The following is an 18,805-nucleotide window of genomic DNA, read 5'->3' as shown; positions in this document are numbered from 1 at the left end:
TTCAGTGAACAGCCAACAGCTCTCCTGATCCAAATAACAGGCAGGGAAAAAAAACATTCCTCTAGAAGCTTTATTGATACTTGTTTACAGTTCACAATGCATTCCACAGACAATTCTCATTAGAGCTCATAACAACTGTATGAAGAATCATTCACAATTAATAACGTTACTTGCATAACAAACGATGCTTGAAGTTTCCAAGTTACATTATTCTGCAGCTTTAGATACTGGGCCCACAGAAAGAGCATATATAGTTATTGTAAATTAAAGTCAATGTCTGTAAACGTGTTCCGTCTTGAGTTTAACTAGGTAGCTGCAATGAGGTGAAACGATGGCTTAGTCGATGCACTTTTTTTTTTTTATCTCGCAAAGGTCTAAAAGGTTTCTAGAGATACTCAAGCATGAAGTGGTATGGAGAAGCTTGGTGTGGCCGGAAAAACACAACAGCCACAATCAAGACCTAGAAGCTTCCGTGAACCTCTACAGTTAGTCTCACCGGGGCAGGTGTGACTCGTCGCATGTCAGTTGTATAAGACTGGAGACAACAGTATTTGAGGTGGACTAAGTTCCAGACAGTGCCACAACAACTCAGGCTTGTCCCCATGAAGCCCAAACCAGCTCTAAACTTATCTGCATCATAGAATATAGCGCAAAGAGGCGGTCTTCACTTTGAGCTCAGCCATCAAAAGGATTAGGTAGTTGACACATTTCAAACTCAGTTTGTCATAGTCAGTTTGTCAATTTTTTTTTTTGCTAAATGGTTGTCTCCAGGCGTATACCACAGTGCATGTCTGACCCAGTAAGACCACTATACAGTCAATCAATAAAACAGTAAAATCACAATATCACTAAACCATACCCAAAAGTAATATATGGACAGATGCTCAGTTTTTGCCATCATGGTACCATTCAACCCTTCCTCTTAAAAAAGATGAAAAAAAAAGTAATAATTTCCTAACCCGTGAAAGACACTACAAAAAGATGAACCAGCTCACACACTCCAGGACAGTTTAAAGTGAAATACACTCCTTTTCAATGAGCAAGGACTTCCTCGATTTCATCAAACCAGTGTATTGTTTATTCATTGTTTTTCTTCTGATAAATAAGAAATTTGATGTCATTTCATATACAAATGGCTACACCGACGAGCTAGTGATAAAAAATAAAACGAGTGAATCCTGGCTTCTTTTTTTTTTTAATTATTATCTTCCACAGGGCATTGGGAATTTCTTTGCAGTGGAAAACACTTTTGAAAGAACAGTGATGAGGAGGGCTTCATATTCCCCCGTTCTCCCCCACACAGTCTCAGAAGAGCTGACGCCAGCTCTCCGCATTTCACTCGGCCTTCTTCTTAAGACCAGGCACCTTCGCCTGGACCCTGGAACAAGCAGATACCACAAGGCCACGTCAATACACTCACATTCATATTATACATACACACTTCTTCACATAGACCAACATGTTTTAGTTTAGTTTAGTTCATTTGTTTAGCACAAATGAAAGCATCTGCGCAAGGTGGAAACGAAGGCTAGAAGGCTTATACAGAGTTCCAGGCCTACGGGTGGAGCACATGCTAAATTAATCAGTGAATTCTCAGTGTTGCGTTCTTTCCATGTTGTCCCTGAAATCAGCCACATGAATACAGCTACTTCCAATAGCAAAAGTGATTTGGAAAAGTAGACGGACACAATGATTCTTGCAAGTAAAACTGATTTTCGATACGGCGATAAAATAGGCATACTTACTTTCCAACAACGTCTTTAACCTGGTTGTTAACCATGGCAACGTAATGATCAATTTGGGTCTGAAGAAAGAATCAAAGCGTATTACCACACTGATAACACAAGAAGAAACAGCACTGACATGTAGGCTGTTAGTCTACAAGAAAGGTCATAAAGACTAAACTGATATCATATCTCTTCATTACATAACAGACTGACAGGAAACCTTAGTGTCAGTTTGCATGTGTGGGCACAAGTTCATATTTGCATGAGCTGTAGAGGGCATGAACCATGAGAAATCCCTCTCACTAAAGAATCACTCTGTGGAGGCTCAAGTACAGGCAGTATGCTTTTCTGGCTTACCTGGTGCTTTTCATAGATAATTGGACAACTGAACACTGCAATCAGACCTGAAGGAAAGCAGTTAAGAACAAAATAAGTCTGTGTCACTCCATAAACACAAAATCATTCCCGAGGTCAAAATATTAGCTTTGCTTAAGGCTTGGGGCAGACTAGCGGTAGTAGCAGGGGGAACTTCCAGGTAAAAATAGTTCCACTGTTTAAACAGCAGGCCTTTTAGGGCCTGCAACCACAGTAAAAATGCAGCTTTTAAACATTACTTACCCAAGATGAGGAGGGTAAGTCCATTGAACAAGGCACCAATGTAGGTGAGAATCCACATAAACACAGCAAACTACAAAAGAAACAGGCACAATATTAAATACTTAGACATGATAATTTCACCTAAATATTTAAAACCAACTATAACAATCAAATATCCGTTCAAAGACATATTGTGTGCAGGATGGGCTTTTTGTTTTTCGTTTCTTTTAAAATCTAGATTGTTTTTTTTTTTAGTTACACACATGGCATCATGTTCAGGAACCACTGAAAATAATATTCCACACAGTATTCCTTACAAGACCAGCCAATGTCTTCACAGCTTGGCACAGGGGCCTCAGTCATTGGCTCTTCTATTCCTACCAGAGGGTGCTTTGGCCTGACGCCCGACCCTTGCCTACTGCCTGCAGCGGGGCCCAATCCGGAGACAGTGTTTGGCTCCGTGCTGGAGGTGTTGATAGGTATGTGAGCAACACATAAACCTGAGCAGCTGCTGCGTTCTATAAGGCCGAACCCCGCTCACGTCACGTCATGTCATGTCATGTCAGCCTGCTCCGCGCACGGCTTTACATTTAAGGCCCAGGGGGCGTCGTCCAGGAATACAAAAAAAAATGCTAAGGACACTTCTTAAAGGTCTAAAGTCTCAAGTGCAGACAGAGAGAGAGAGAGAGAGAGAGAGACATGTATATCGAGAACAAGGTCAGATTTATCCTGGAATATTACAATTTGTGATAGAAAACTCGTCTAAAGCTTGTACTCCAAAAGTCACTCTTCTAGGCACAAAAAAAGTAATTCTTCTCGGCACAAAAAAAAAGTTACTCTTCTAGCCACAAATCCTGCTAAAATCCGGTATTTTGATAGCAAGTGTCATTAGTGGAAGATCTCAGTAGTGTCTTCAACAGGGACACACTGCACACGAAAAGGCTCACCTTAAGGGAATCCACCAGGTCTTCAACCAGGAAGAGTCGTCGCAGTTCGATGATGATGGAGTTGATGCGGGCCAAAGCTGCGTCGCTGTACTTGTGAGTCATCTCCTCGGACAACGCCACTTCCTTGTCCAGGTACAGTCTGCCAAACAAAACAGGGCTTTTAGCCAGGGGATTAGGATGTGCAAAGCCCTGGAACCGCAACATGGCAGGCTCCGCTTTTAATGGACGGGCCATTTCGCTGGTCCCACAAATAATAATCTTTAGGTCAACAAGTACTACCTCTTCTCTGTGATCAATTGTGTGGTGTTTTTTTTTTCTTTTTTCATTACACATACCAACTCCTAGATGTACATTCATGCATTAATCAGCTGGATTACACCTTAAATAAGGGGATTTGTAGAGATTTCAATAAAGGTTACACTCTGCTGTGCCTGGATTACCGACATATCAACAAAAGCAAACTTGCTTACACAAAATCTTTGATCAAATAGTAGTTGGGCTGGTCTGTTCACAGGCAGATTTTTTCTTTTTCATTGATTCCCTGAGAAAACTCCTTTAAGAGGCACTAAACGGCTTAGTCATGACTGAGCACCAATCACTTTCCCTCCAGGCTAAACCCAGCTAATTTGATTTTAATGACCAGGAAGGCCAGTTACAAGGCAAAGTGAGGCTCAGTGCAATTGCCAGGAAAATGGATAAGCTATCAGGCTAGCTTGTTGATTCCTTTGGCAAAAGAGCTCAATACATGCAACACCACAACAACCAACTCCTGCTGAAGGGACCACCTGCTGCTCTGCTCATCCAAACGGCCATAAAATCATCTACATGCGTGTGGTCACCAAGTGCCACTGAAAACTAAAGGCCCACTCAGACAAGAAGGGACTGGCAGCTATGTAGCCACGGGAGACCACAGAATGTTCATGAAATTCAGTGACGCTTGTAAAGATTACAGCTAAAATGACCACTGTCTCACAACGTTCGACGGTGTTTTATTTTGAGCCCCCACTGTCGACTTCAAGGCAGTTCTGCGACAGTCAACTTCAAGACACCTGACCCGAACCTTAGCCCAACCTTTGTGCCTTCCATGTAGCGCAGCATGGGAGATGATGTTGGGGGCATAAGGCCAAAAGGCCACAAGAACATTTCACCAAAGTTAAACTAATCTCAACTTTTGAGGCAACGAGCGGTGGTTTGGCTTTTTATGTTGTTAGAAATGCTCTTAAAAACCTAAATGTTTTTTTCATGTTGTAAGTCGCTTTGGTTAAAAAGCGTCAGCTAAATGAAACGTAATGTAAAATGTAATGGTTTAAAAACGAATCGGAGTGTGACTGCCACTTAAATACATGCAAATGTAAAGTATTTGGCTGATGTCAATTAGCATAACATTCAGGCTACAGCACTCAGGGGCCCATAGGGAGGAATCAATGCATCAATCAGTCCATCTCAATTAATAGGGCCTCTCTCATTCGTATTTTTATCTATCCTCCCTTCCTTCCTCGGTCATCGTTCCCAATAATCTACATAAAGAATGATGGGGCGGACACCATGGGATAGTCTATCCAGAGTTAGTTATAGATCAGTGGGAACGAGCCTGGAGGACCGAGCATCAAGGATCGAGGAGAGGTGTTGAGAAGGGGCCTTGTAGAGCAAAAGAGCAGACATGATGAGTGATAGTCCAAATGTACTCACTTGAATGGGTGTCCCTCGTCGGATTTCTGGATGGCCTGGAGGATGCCCTTGTATATCCTGAAGGTGATGGAGACGGACAGGAGGGCCAGGGCCACGTAGGAGAGCACGCTGATGATGCTGCACATGGTCAGGGAGAACAGAAGCAGCAGGTTCGCCCCAAACACCACGCCCGTGGTCTTGACATCGCGCCAGTACAGGAGGTCCACCACTGCAGGCCAGAGGAGGAGAGCAGGAGGGAGGGTCAGTTGGACGGGTGTGAGAGTGCAACATGAGGCCTCTGCACCACAGTGTCACCGTAAAGATAGATGATTATAGACACTTTATTGATCCCCAAGGGGAAATTCAAGAGCACTGGCTTTTACTGTCTGGCCCCCCATCAACCATAGGAGAACACTTAATTAATGCATTACATAATATCAATATACATTAAATTACATTTAAGCTCAAAATCTACATCCAAAACAGAGAGCCTTAGAACTAAGGTTGTGCTGATGGAATGAATGATATGTAAAAAGGTGAAAAAAATGGGAAAAATGCAACAACAACAACAAAAAAGCACAGTTTACCAATCTGAGTAAACGAAAATATATGAAAGATAAACGAATAATATAAATAGCAAGTCACTATGAATTTGTCCCTTAAACATGCTAAGTCATTGCCTAGGTAAACCCAGACGAATGAGTGAGCAGATTAGATTAGACTTTACTCTAGATCTGTCTGGTGAGCCTTCCATTCCAGCCCATTTCCAAATCACCAAAAACAAATGGACCAATCACAGAGAGGGATGAGTGGCAGGGGAGACAGAGGAGGGTTGGTAGCACTGCCAAAGGCTGTGCTGATGGCATCAGTTTTAAATGACACCGATGTGCATTTTCTTTGAAACTTTTAAACAGCTGCATGTAAAACCTTCAGAAAGTATTCAGAGGGAGTTTAACGTGCCAATTTAAGTACAATTTCACCATTGGTTACGCCCCTTGAAAATGGAATGGAATTGAACTAAGGCTAGTCAAATGATGTAAAAACTAGGTAAAAACACAATGCAGTAAATGATAATATCGCAGCCAAGGTCTGAAACAAACCTAACCAGTGACAGGGCCTTGTTGAGACACCAGGGTGACCCACCTACACAACAAAACTAGGTTACTAGATCATGCGTGTCTAATAAAGAAACGTAAACCTCTTCCCCCAATAAAGTTCTTGTCCTATGAGGAATTCCACTAATTGTACACTACAGTATGACTACAGCTCAGCACTTGTCACAACAGTCAAAGGTAATCCTTGACGTCCTAGTCAGCTGACACAGCCAAGACACGGTGTTTGAATAGCACGCACCGAAGTGTGCCCTACCAGAATAGAACACAGACCCGGAGGGTTAATCCCTACAACACTCGATTTCATCCTGCGCAGTCATATAAACTCGTGCAAAGCACACACACCGTTTAGCAGCCTTTTAGATACAGTTACTTAGAGCAAAGTGACGACGTGGGCTGGGTTTTACAGACAGTTAGGGGCCAGGGATCCCCTATGTTCGAGTTTCAGTAGCAATTCCTAACAGGTCAGTCTAGAATTAGATTAGAGGGATACTTTCCGACTGCTGAAACTGGGCGTTTAAAAATATTATGGCATGCTACAAAATTGGTGCGTGTTCAGAATTCCTTTCAGCAGCAATGAAACCGTTTTCTAAACTAAAGAACATAGATCTGAGAGAATTGATCTACAGACATTAACCCCTCTCACCCATTTCGCGGATGGTCCGGTGTTACCAGATATACCGTTTCTGAGATTCTGAGTTTCTATGGGTGGAGTCGGGTGGAGTTTAGCGTGAATATTTATAAACGGAGGTTGTCGAGCGCGCGCGCCTAGACACCCAGTCATGGCGCGTGAATCAAAGGAAACTAGGAATGTTGGCAGAGATAAGTTAGAAGACAACAGCATGCTTTAATCTGTTTTTGAATGTTGGTATGGGGTTGTGCTAAAACATGACCGTTTCGACGATCAATGGTGGTATAGTAAGTTTTAGTAAGTAGGCTATAGTAAGATTAGACAATGCAATTTCGCGTATGTTGTTTTCTTGTGTATCTCACTAGCCTATCAAATTGTCATTTAAGTTCGCTTGTTTTATGTAACGTAAATGTCAGTGGGACATCGTGGGCTATCGCTGTTGTCTTTAAAGTGTCAGTAGGCTTCACCATCTGTTTTGTGTGATGTTCCAAGTGAGTTTCAAGCTTTATGCATGGCCTACACAAACATGCTAGCTATAGTTAAAAAGAAAGAAAGACTTGTGCTGTACACTAATTGGTACAATAACTTCAGTAATAAAATTAGTTTTGTACAATCATGTTGTTATTGTTAGGGGAGCAGTTGAATATTCCCCTATTTTTGAATTTCGCCAGTGGGGATCAATAAAACAGGCTATCTATCTATCTATCTATGACCATGCACTCATATTGGTTATGTTAAGTAAAGTTAGGCCTTAGCCTACCGCTCTGATGAAAACATGTTTACCAGCACTCACTAAGACCCCACTCCACTCTTTCAAGCGATAAATGAATTTCTCCATGGGCGTTATTTCTCCAAATCCTTGTCTGTTCATTGCCAGACAGGCTGTAGCTGTTGTATGCTATGAATTTACATGTTTGACCTTACCAGACCAAGAACTGCTGTTCCACTATTCCCTATGAATATTTGCCTAACTTGGCTAGACTCTATCTTACAATGTAACATTAGAATTGTTAGTTGGGCACTGAAAAGTATAAACATCTGATAGACAGGGCACCTAATTTCTGAAAGCTGATTACCCAGACTTTATTTTTTAAATATTATCCTTGCACACATGATAGGCTACTTTGGTATGATGAAATAGTTTTTTAAAGCATAACTTTTCATGAACTTTTATTGAGTTAATAGGCCTACTGATGTAAAGCCCATGTCTTGAAGATATAATGTGATAATGTGCTATTTTCCCAAGTCTGCACACAAACACAAGTGTGCAAGGAACACGAATGGAAACATGATAACAGGCTTAGACTTGTGTTGGTATACAGTGAGTCAATCTGATGCCAAGTCACTGTCACCACAGAAGCACACAGGCTGGGCTACAATCAAAACGATAAAAAAAAAAAAAAAAAAAGGCTAGGACTACCATCACAGCATAGCCTACAGGTGTAGGCTACAATAGCTAATATTCTACATAGTCAAGCGACGTCAGATATAGATACAGATTTATATGATTTTGTCTGACATGACGTTTTGCTTGAGTGGCTGCAACACAATCAGAACATCGAGGTTAATTGCATAATTTCCCCGACCACGAAATGGTCATGTTTCCTTCTTAACCCATGACAACATCCAAAAACGTGTTAAATCACCGTAGTCTTTTAACGACTGCCAACATTTTCAGTTCCCTTTGATTCACGCTTCAGTAGGCCTATTCGTGTTTAGGGGCGTGCATGTGCCACAATCTCATAAATATTCACGCTAAACTCCACCCGTGGAAACTCAGAATCTCAGAAACGGTATATCTGGTAACACCGGCAGAACCTGTCTCACTCTCATGCCATAACGACGTAGTTGTGAGTAACGTTCTATGCCATGATCTGGACTACCCGGCCACCCAAATCCTGATACATTTAAGTATTGAACGCAATAAATAATTTACCATGACAATCCTACAAAAATGACTCAAGGAAGCCCATAAACGTCTCTACCCAAGCTTCACATCGAGACGCATTTTCTCCATATATAGACGGCTGACATACGCGCTCGCGACCACGTCGCAATGCATGCCTTTCTGTTGCAGTGTCCTGGTAGATGACTTTGGTCTCTCCGGTATTCTGAATAATGTCTGCATTAGCATGCAATAACTGACTATGGCTACTTGGTCATTCCGACCGTGGCTGTAGCGTAGCTACATAAGGTAAGCATGAAACCATCATCTGGAGGATCTAAAAATAGCCCACACATTGTGAAGCATTCTGATCTCATCCTATTACACGTTTATGTTCAAACTAGCCATCCTTCAGCGAACATTTATCTTTATAATGACGCAAACGATACGACTGGCAGTAAATGTGGCAGACGAAATACACACTTGACATCACTGGCTCAGTCCGCCGATCATATTAGCAAAGTCCACGCAGCTACACTAGTAGACAGCTAACGGTGCTACATTCGGACGGGCGTTAATCGCACCACTAAATAAACACCATGTTAATCATAGCCAGTCTCCCAATTCCACATCATTTCAGCTGAAAATAGAATAACAAAATATCACACTTCGAACGAGAGACACGAATCCGCTAGCCTGCACAGATAAACCAGGGATAATGACAGAACTAACCCCGCTTGGCATCCATCTTGCGCCTCCGAGCATGCACCAGCACTCTCTGTGCTGCTCAGCTAAGCAAGCGGGAGAGGGAGGCACTTCCTGCAGGATGGCTTGTGGTCCTAACTGCGAAGCTAACAGGCACGTTATAGTGATACAGGTCGTAGGCCTGTGTGCCTTCTACACGTTTTCCTATTACACAGCTGAATGAATTAGCAGCTAGTCACGTATGTGATGGAGGTGTGTGGTCACAAGCAGCCTTCAAATCAGATAATTATTATGTGACTGAACATTCTATCATGGATTTAAATTCTATAAATATACTACGTCAATTTATTATGATGATGATGATGGTCACACCAGAAATGTGCATATGCCCAATCAGATCCCTTTACATTGCAACATCTAAACCTGTCAAATATGGAAATCAGGCAGGCTTAATGTTACTGAATGAAAATGTATCCCTCTGTTCTTAAGTATGTGGCAAACATGAAAGTGCATAGTCATCATGTCGGTATGCTGGGTCAGAGGTTTCTTGGGCAAAAACGGTCAAAGTTGTGCAGCCAAGGCACGTGTCATCCTGACAAGCCGATTGGTCAGTTCCATTTTTGCCAGATGGTACTGCTGAGACTGCCAACCTGATGTCACAAGAATTGTCACAAGAGCTCTCACAATCATTCTCAAACTTGAGAAAAGCAAACATGAAATGTGTCTCCCATGGAATGTCAAACAGTGATAACTCACATTCTTTGTTTTATGACATGGTGACAAAGTGTCACCATACAGTGGGAGTGTACAATATTTTACAGTCCAAGTGATGTGACGCCTTGATGGCTGACCCTTCACATAATGCCCTCTCTGTTTCGTAATTGAGAGAGACACTACCAAATGTTGTAATAGGTGACTGTGTCACAACGTCTGATGATCAGAAGACTCAGAAGCACAAACTATGTTAATTTAAGCAAAGTGGTTCATCGCTAAGATCTAAAAGCAAACTAACAATGGATGGATTATAAAACTTTAAAAACAGCGAGCCTGGACCACACTAAACTTGTTTAGAGCACCAGCGTCAGGTCAGGCAGCGGCTGAACCGGATACTCAAGAGGAGAGGGGGTTTAAGGGGTCATCGTAAGGGATGCCACTGACTGCTTCATCAGTACCTCCACCACAAACTCAATGAATAGGAGACATCAAGAGTTTCACAATTGACTGCTCCCGAGCACCTTTGTACAGACTTCTACGACCAGGCCACTGCTGAATGAGGTACAAAGGTTCTCTGCCCGGGAGTCACAGCATTACGGAGTACGGACAGCAAAAAAATACGTTACTGTTCAATTACAAACTCAAAATGACATTATAGACTACAAAATCTACACAGCAGTTACACACCCCACAATCACTTGTTTGATTAAAAATGTCAAATTGTCATCAGGCTATTCCAAGATGTTTGTGAAAACACACCAGCCTCTCGATATCAAAAAACAGCAGCCAAGCCACAGGATCAGCGTCAAACAATTCTCACTACTAGCACCATAGAGACAAAGGCTAATTCAACTATACCCCTCTCTTTCCAGTTAGATCCATGCTGGCTGTCCATGTCCGAATTCTCCATGTTTTCCCTCTGGAAAGAAGACCCGCAGGGATCAGTTGGGCATTCCAGGCAGCGTGTGGAGCGCTTGGCTGCAGATAGCAGCGGGTGGGGCACCGGGAACAAGGTGGAGGAGGAGGAGGAGGAGGAGGAGGAGGGAATGAAGGCTCCCACAAGTGAGTCGATTGCAGCGTTACCTCCCTTTTCTCTCTCTCTCTCTCTCTCTCTCTCTCTCTCTCTCTCTCTCTCTCCCCCTCTCGCAGGCTGCAGGGCTGAGGTCAGCTGACTGTCTGCTGGCTCGGCGAGCGACTAACGCACTGACGCAGCGACTATAAACTTCCCCACTGCCAACCTCTCCCTCCACCGCACCATCCCCCCCCCCCCCCCCACACACACACACTCCCATCTCCCTTTGTCTCTCTACCCCACTACAGTCACACACACAAACAGTGTATAGACCTCCCCATTGTCACTCTCTCCTTCATCCCCACGCTCCTCTCAAACACAGAATGGAATCTGTCTTTCTTAAGTTCTGGGAGCTGATCTTCTATCAAGAATGGAGAGTAAGCAAATATTCTCCTTCTAGAGGTTCTATTCCCTAATATGGAACGCATCTCATAAGGGCTTATACGACAGCTTGCGTAACTGCTCTTTCATCAAAGTGTTCACTCTCCACGTTATTTTGTCTACCAGCGGTTCTCTTTTATTCATTAAGAGTTCAACAAGTCAACATATTCACACATGCTACAAGTCAGCAGTACTTCCCCCCCCCCTCCCCCAGTGCAGAGGGAGATGGGTGTGCAGTACCAGTACCACTAGGGGGCCATTCCACTAAATATGCCTAGTCAGCATATGTGCTTTAGAAAAAAAAAAGAAAGGAAAAAAAAATTAATCTGATCTTCAATTCAAAAAATTGTGACGGAACACCCACACGTAGACAGCAGAAATAAAAACCAGAGTGGAGTCAAAAGTCTTACAACCGCATATCAGGTTTTGTGTCATTTGAAATAAACGACAAGGTGGGAGGATCACATTTTGGGGATGGGCTGAAATGAGATAGCCACGATTCGGGCCGGAAGGACTAGTATTGCCAAACACGCTGCGCCTGAACCTCTAGAACAAACAATTCAACTGACTTCATATCTTCAGTGAAATAGATAAGGCAATCTCGCTGATGGGTTCAGTCAGAGAGGCAGTGCAAGACAGAAAATTCCAGATGGCAGTTACAGCCGCGTCCCCATGGAGACGTTACCACACACTTAAGTGTAGATTCTTCAACACAATATATCTGGTGTTGCTACTGATAACGAAAACAGTGAATGAAAATGATAAACCGCTCTGTACAAGACAAAGCAAATGCCTCAGACAAGAGCCATTCTGCAGGAGAACTGGCAGCTTTTCAGGGAATGAGTCACGTACGGCCTGCATATTGGTTAACAAAATACCTAGCGCACTTAATTGCATTTAGTTGACCATTAAAACACTTTACACTGACCCTTGATCCCACAAATTCTTCCGGAAGGCTTCCCTTGAAATTGACACCACTCTTGCATTTTATATGACTACTTTGGAAATTGTGTCAGATAAATTTACTCTGATTATATTATATATTATATACAGAGCTTGAAAAAAAAAATAAAATCAAATGAACTAAAACAGATAAGTGAAAGAGATACTGAAAGTGGCTGTGTAACAAGACTGCGACTTTTGCAGATCTGTCAACATAAACTTCTGACTCTAAAAAACAAAATACCAAAATGAGTAAGGGTATGAAATAATGGCTACTACATAAAAGATGATGATGACGGAAAAATATATACCATTTAAATTAGTGTCATGCATATGCACGCATGCGCACACACACACACACACACACATACACACACACCACATGCTCACACAAATTCAGTGTTAATGACTGCATAGTGGTGATTGTTACATGCAGAGAACATAAAGTAGAAAATGTGAACAACAGAATGGACCAAAAGATGGATGGCGTTGGGGGTGGGGGGGGGTGAACTGAGTCTTCGGGAGGTGGGGGGTGAAATGCTTTACAAAGGCCCATGGAGTTACCTGATCCGACATTAAGGTTTGGCATCTTCACACTGGTCTTCTCAGCAGTCGTCTTTGCTGGGCCTGTATAGGACTGAGAGGGAGGGGCTTGGAAGAGGGACTCTTCGACATCTGCTAGTTCGAGGCCAGCCTTGCTCCTCTGAGGAGAAGACTTTCCTGGCTCAGTGAGAAGAAGGTATGAGCTCTGATTGGCTGAAATTTCCTGGGATGTTGCTGAGGATACCCCGGTCACGTGGTCTTCCTGCTTAAAAAGCGAGGTTGGTTCTTCATCCATGGTGAACTCGGATGTCTTTGAGAACTTTGTGGAATCCAGCGTTTCCAAAAACTCGTCAATTGCTCCCCGGGGTGGCCTCTCGACGAACTCAAACTCTTCAGAGGAGACTTCCTGCTCGGACACTTCTTCTGCTGCCTCGACTACCTCCTTATCCTCAGGCACCACCTTGTCACTCTCGAGCTGGAAGACCGCTGGGTTTTTAGCCATCGCCTCCAAAACTGGGGACAAGGAATCTGCTGAGGGACTTTCAGAGTCGGAATCTTCTCTGGCTTTCCCACTAGGGAAGTTTAGACACTCAAACTTGTCAGCTACCTTAGTAGATGCCAGGGTAGACGGGTTCCAATCTTTATACTCATCTTGTGGGGGCTCAATGTCATGAGTGTCCTTGGTTTCCTTGACAAGGTCAAAGGCGCCAAAGCTCTGCTCAGTGACTATGTCCTCTTCGGGGGAATTGGCTTTCGCTTTGGCTTCCGTTTCTTCAGCCATTTCCTTCAAGAGTGAGATCTTTGAGTCAAAAGCGAAAGGATTGTTGGCAGACAAAGACATGGGGATGTTTGGTGATTCAGTGCCTCGTCTGTGGACCGGGCTGAGGTCTGGACTCCCTTCAGAGGAGCCAGAGTCAATCTTGTCTGGGTTCAGAGGTGAGGACTTCAAAATGTCAGGCAGAACTGGGGGCAAGCTAGGTTGTTCGTCCTCTGCAGTAGCTGTTGAGAACTGTAGCGAGGAGCTGAAAGGTTGTATGGCCGGCTCTGGCGCCATGGGAACCGGATCGTAGGTTTTCTCTATATCCTGAAACGGAGAGCTATCTTGCATTTCTCCGTCGTGCGCATACTGAACTAAATCAGGTGTCGGACTCTCAGACATTTGGGCTGCGCTGCCTCCGACTGGTTCATCTTCGAAATGACTGAGCCCCGCGCTCATACTATCCCCCAGGTTAATGCCTTGAAACGGGTTCTTCTGCATCTCATAGGGAAGGTCATCGTCCGATCCTCCCAGCAGGTCGTGATCGTACCCAGAGCGCCCAGACGTCATGTCCTTGTTGTCGGAATCCATTGAAACCTTGGAACTATCCTGTGAAGCTAGTAATGAAGAACTCCAGTGCTCTGTTGGATTAGAGGCATTTAAAACATAGATCAAATAGTTCAAGGGGGGGGGGGGGGGTCAACTGGATTGGACAGGGGTAGTGGGAATGGGGGTGGGTCCACTGGAGGCACCAAGGTCAACATTCATCTTGGGTGTCCTAGGCGTCATATTTTAAACCTCAGAAACTGAGCCTTAACTGCAGTGCCCTGCCTGTATTCTATTTACTCAGAGTTGCCTGATTATGATCACAGTCAGCTGCTAATGCGCCTGGAGTGAATCATCAGAGCTCTATTCTGAGAGTGAGAACGGTTAGCGAAGGAAAGACCAAAAGTGAATATTACAGTAGACATACCACTTGGTCTTTTGTGTGTGTGTGTGTGTGAGTGTGAGTGTGTGAAATATACCTCATAGATTAATATAGACAGACATACTCCACTCTCAATTGCATTTAGCATCATGCCCCCATGCCTCCACAGAGGTGGAGGAGGTGTTTCCCATAGTAGGTTAAAGACACAATTCTGACAGGCCATTCTTTCACTATTTATCAAAATAAACGCTTATCTGGAAAGCTAACAAAGCTACGCAAAGTGCCCATCATGCTATTACTGTACTGTATACCATTTCATCAGACACTTTGCTCTCGTAAAAGTTTTCAAAATGCAAGACCAAAACTCACATTTTTCTCTGACAAGAAATCGTGCACGACAGATTCAAATGCATTAGTAAGTTCTGCACAGATTATCAGAGGACTGACAAGAGGTGAAATACAGTCAAGAAAATTAGTCAGAAATCAAAGAAGGAACTTGCCTCCAGAGAATTGCATCAGAATCTGAGGTGGAACAAAGGCAGGAGGAGCAGGTTCATCTGAAAGGAAAAAAACAAACAATGCCGACAGCAGCAAGAGACAGATAATCAGGAAGAGAGCAGTGTGGAAAGAGGTAGATGAGATTAGGAGTTACACAAACACGATTTCAGCATTTTACGGCCCTCCACGGTAACAGAGCAAGAGGAGGTGGCATGGGAGTGGGAGCCCTTAAGTGTTATAGTCTCGGCCTGTACTGTACGTGCTCAAAGCAAAGTGGACAAACTTTTCACAAAGTAAATGTTGATCAAAAGGAGAAATATGTTAAGGTGAACAGCACAGAGGTTGTCAGTGCAAAGCAACCAGTCAATCATAGGCCCAACTGCATATAATTTATTAGCCATCCAATTTAATTCTATTATTTCATTCATTAATACTATTAATTACATTTCTTCTGCATTAACATTATTGAATTGGGTATTTAATGCCCTTCCGTATCCAAATCAACACCTACAGCTGTAGTAATAGTCTAATGTTATCCATATTTCTTATTCTTTGCTAAAAAAAAGGGTGAATACGGTGATCCTAACAAACAAAGAGTATGAGATTCAACTTGGGAAAGCAAGAGCAAAAAGTTCTAAATTAAAAAAAAAAAAATAGTAATAATAAAAAATAAACATACCTCTATCTGTAAATCTAAAGAGGCTATGGAGAAGTAAAATCGGTCCTATAGCATAATCTCCCAAATCGGATTTGGCTTTATCTGAAACCAAAGCACTGCTTCCTACTGAGTTGCAAACACATATTTTGGTCAGAGTCCAAATGAATTGCTGAGCCTTAAGCCAACATGTAGGCTATTACACCACCCCTTGGTGAAACAGAGAGTAGACACAGGAAAGCAACAAAGGGGCAGAGGGCTATTATAAGAGGGAAGGGTACTGTCTTTCTCAGGTAATTTCAGGAGTAACAGTTGATCTTTAAGTAACACACCACTTCAGAAACAATAGTTGCTTAGAGCAGACATCAGTGGTTACTCCAAAAGTTACCTTGCTTCATAGTAAAGCCCTCAGGACGTGGAAATGACATGGAAAATATGCAACATTTTGTCCCCCAAAATCTTATATTTTACATTCTTATTCAAAGTCTATTTTACAACCATGGGCATTAACCAGTCATGCTACCCTATTTAGAATTCATGTCGTTACAACTAGTACTTTGCGTTTTATTTCAACTGGTTGTAGGCCACAAGCCATTATTTTTCTTTGGGCAATGATCTCATCATGGGGCTCCATTGACCACACCCTCTCAATCTGTTGTCCCACAAAATACACCTCGGCCTAGGAGGTTAGCTACAGCTGACACAGCCTACGGAAGACTTGCATTGTTAGCCAATATCGGTCTGTCAGATTCACTTGTCATCATCAACCCCGCCCTCAATTAGACATCGTGATTTCCCCTTGAATAAAGTTATACATGGAACATGACCTGACATCTCTCTCACTTATACCGTACCAAAACTATATAAAATGTAGTGAAAACCACAAAAGTAAAATAATGTAATAGATCTAGGCTAAATCCTCAACACCCCTATCAATTAACATGACAGAAGCCTCACAAATTCAGCAGTGCTTTACAAACAAAAACGCTAGATCTAAGCAAGACCCAACCCACTATCCGTCGAGAGGGTTACGAAACAACAATGTTGGTATTTAAATGGTATATCACAATGTATATCTAAAGTTTGGAGGTGAAGTAGTATTTCACTTTCCCATGTAATGTCTTTGTTTCAGCATCGAATAGCTAACTTGGCTAGCCTGCTATCAGGAGGGGACCAAATATCAAGCAATGTTCGAAACATAATGCCAGAATAAACATTTCACACATGCCATGTACATACAACATCTACATATGTGCTTCTTACGACTCGATTAGAAGTTCAGTTACAGACACGTTTTAACGGCCTGTGTGACAAATGCAGTCAGATTTAGCACAGCCAGGCACTCATGCTACGCCTATGCTTTGCTATGGCGATTTCATCCGCGCATTGACGCCTCCTGATGTTGGCAAATGAAAACAGGTGGGCCGCATCATCATTTTCATGCCTTCAGCTCATGGCCAGTCATCATGAGCACCATCAACTGAGTAATAACCCCAAGAATTATAGCTTTCGTATAAATTCAGGGAGAAAGGCGGACCTTTGTGATTTGGTTATAGACTAAACATTTACCTAACCCATGTTTGCGGCAATGTAGGCTATGTTATAACGCTAGGCTTGCCATGTCTGATCTATCCAGCCCAGCCGGGGCAGTGCTCTGCTAGCAAGCTAGTAACGTTAGCAGCATCATACATCAATAAATATTTGCTGCCAGTTAAAAATGAAAGTCATAATATCATGTAATGTTATTTAGAATCGTCAAAGTGTAACAAAATAGCCAAAAGCGTAAATATAAGTGGCAACATTTGGTTGTGAATTTAAGAGAAAAGAATGTTACCACATTGACAGTAACATTAGCTAACATCGGGAACCCCATCTTTTTCGGCCATAAAAGGAACAATATTGCAGTATCATATTGGAGTACTTACAGGATGGTGCGGTGGGTGCAGGCGATACCTCTTCGACTGCTTCCACTTTAGTGGGTTCGGGTACAGGAATTGGCTCTTCTACTTTAGGGGGTTCAACAACAATGGGTTCTTCGACTGGAGCTGCCACTTTAGGTGGTTCCTCTGCTACAATGACAGGTTCTTCAACTACGACTGGTGCGGGTTCAGGCGGTGCGGATACTACCACTGGTTCTACTACCACTGGTTCTTCAACCACTGGCGCAGGCGCTTCCACTTCAGGCTCTTGCGTATGATTTTCCTCTACTTCAGGCGTTGTTTCCTCGGGTGCCTTTTCCTCTGTTTTAGGGACGGGTTCAGCTGCAATCTCCTCCGTGTGTGCTGGCGCTGTCGGGGCTGCTTCTTCAGTCACCGCCTCCTTTGTCAGTTGCTCCGTGGCATCCTCTGTGGTGCTCGTCACTGGATCTGCCGCCGGCGCCTGCGGCGCTGTTTCTGGTGGCACTTCGAGTGCTGAATGGGTAGAGGAGAGGTCCGTAATCTCCATCGGTGGTTCCTGTGGAGTGTCTATAGGCTCCTCAGCCATGTCTGAAATTTCTTTCTCGACAACTTTTGCCACTGCCTCGTTGTCGGGTTCTTTTACGTCCCCCATTCCCTGACTCACCTCAACTTTTGGTTCTTCGTTGGGGGTTGTTGAGGAAACTTGTTCAGTGTCTGCCATCTCTAAAACGTGTAAGTAATTTCCCCACTGCTGAGTAGATGGCTACTGCTCCTAATCCTAGAGAGCAGGATAAATAACTTCTCTTTTTGAAGGTCTGCACAGCCTTGTAATCCCAACAAAAAGAGAAGTGCGCCACGAGCACCTTCCACCACGGAGCAGCTGGAAGCTAGCCGCTCAGGAATTGAGTTCGAAGCTAATACTGCAGAATATTGAAATACAAGCAAGAATTGAACAACCAATTACTGACCAATAACACTGAGTGATACCATCTGTGACCAATACGTTTGAGGAAAGAGTGACTTGTCACCGCCCAGGGTAAAAGGGGGGCAAGCAAGCACACCCCGTCCCCTCCCATTTCTCAAACCCTGGTATCTACTGAAGTTAAATTGGTGAGTCTGGAAGTGGTAGAAAGTATGACATAACT

At 43.3% G+C, this 18,805-nt stretch overlaps 1 protein-coding gene across 5 annotated transcripts; it reads right to left on the bottom strand.

Moving 5' to 3' along the window:
* Positions 1 to 56: 56 nt before the first annotated feature.
* LOC134064420 (reticulon-4-like) lies at positions 57 to 18,568 on the bottom strand. 5 transcript variants are annotated; one of them, XM_062520337.1, is made up of 9 exons: positions 17,688 to 18,568; positions 15,110 to 15,166; positions 12,946 to 14,322; positions 4,961 to 5,168; positions 3,272 to 3,410; positions 2,346 to 2,415; positions 2,085 to 2,131; positions 1,746 to 1,804; positions 57 to 1,378 (listed from the first exon to the last, which is right to left on the bottom strand). In XM_062520337.1, the coding sequence occupies exons 1-9, from the start codon at positions 18,379 to 18,381 to the stop codon at positions 1,336 to 1,338; spliced, it is 2,694 nt and encodes an 897-aa protein (XP_062376321.1). In that variant the 5' UTR covers positions 18,382 to 18,568; the 3' UTR covers positions 57 to 1,335. The 5 variants fall into 5 exon arrangements, with proteins under 5 accessions (XP_062376321.1, XP_062376322.1, XP_062376323.1 ...); XM_062520338.1 differs by lacking the exon at positions 12,946 to 14,322 and having other exon boundaries at positions 17,688 to 18,560; XM_062520339.1 differs by lacking the exons at positions 12,946 to 14,322; positions 15,110 to 15,166 and having other exon boundaries at positions 17,688 to 18,558.
* Positions 18,569 to 18,805: the final 237 nt, after the last annotated feature.

The sequence above is a fragment of the Sardina pilchardus genome, chromosome 18 (assembly GCF_963854185.1).
Source record: "Sardina pilchardus chromosome 18, fSarPil1.1, whole genome shotgun sequence".
NCBI classification, from domain to species: Eukaryota; Metazoa; Chordata; class Actinopteri; order Clupeiformes; family Clupeidae; genus Sardina; species Sardina pilchardus.
This window is presented reverse-complemented; position numbering and strand designations above follow the sequence as displayed.

Excerpts from the sequence above, each read along its gene's own strand:
- LOC134064420 (XM_062520337.1), bottom strand. The coding sequence starts at position 18,381 with ATGGCAGACACTGAACAAGTTTCCTCAACAACCCCCAACGAAGAACCA. Across the intron at positions 15,167-17,687 it reads TGCACCCACCGCACCATCCT|ATGAACCTGCTCCTCCTGCC; the intron begins GTAAGTACTCCA and ends TTTTCCTTTCAG. Across the intron at positions 3,411-4,960 it reads GACGAGGGACACCCATTCAA|ACTGTACCTGGACAAGGAAG; the intron begins GTGAGTACATTT and ends TTTGTTTGGCAG.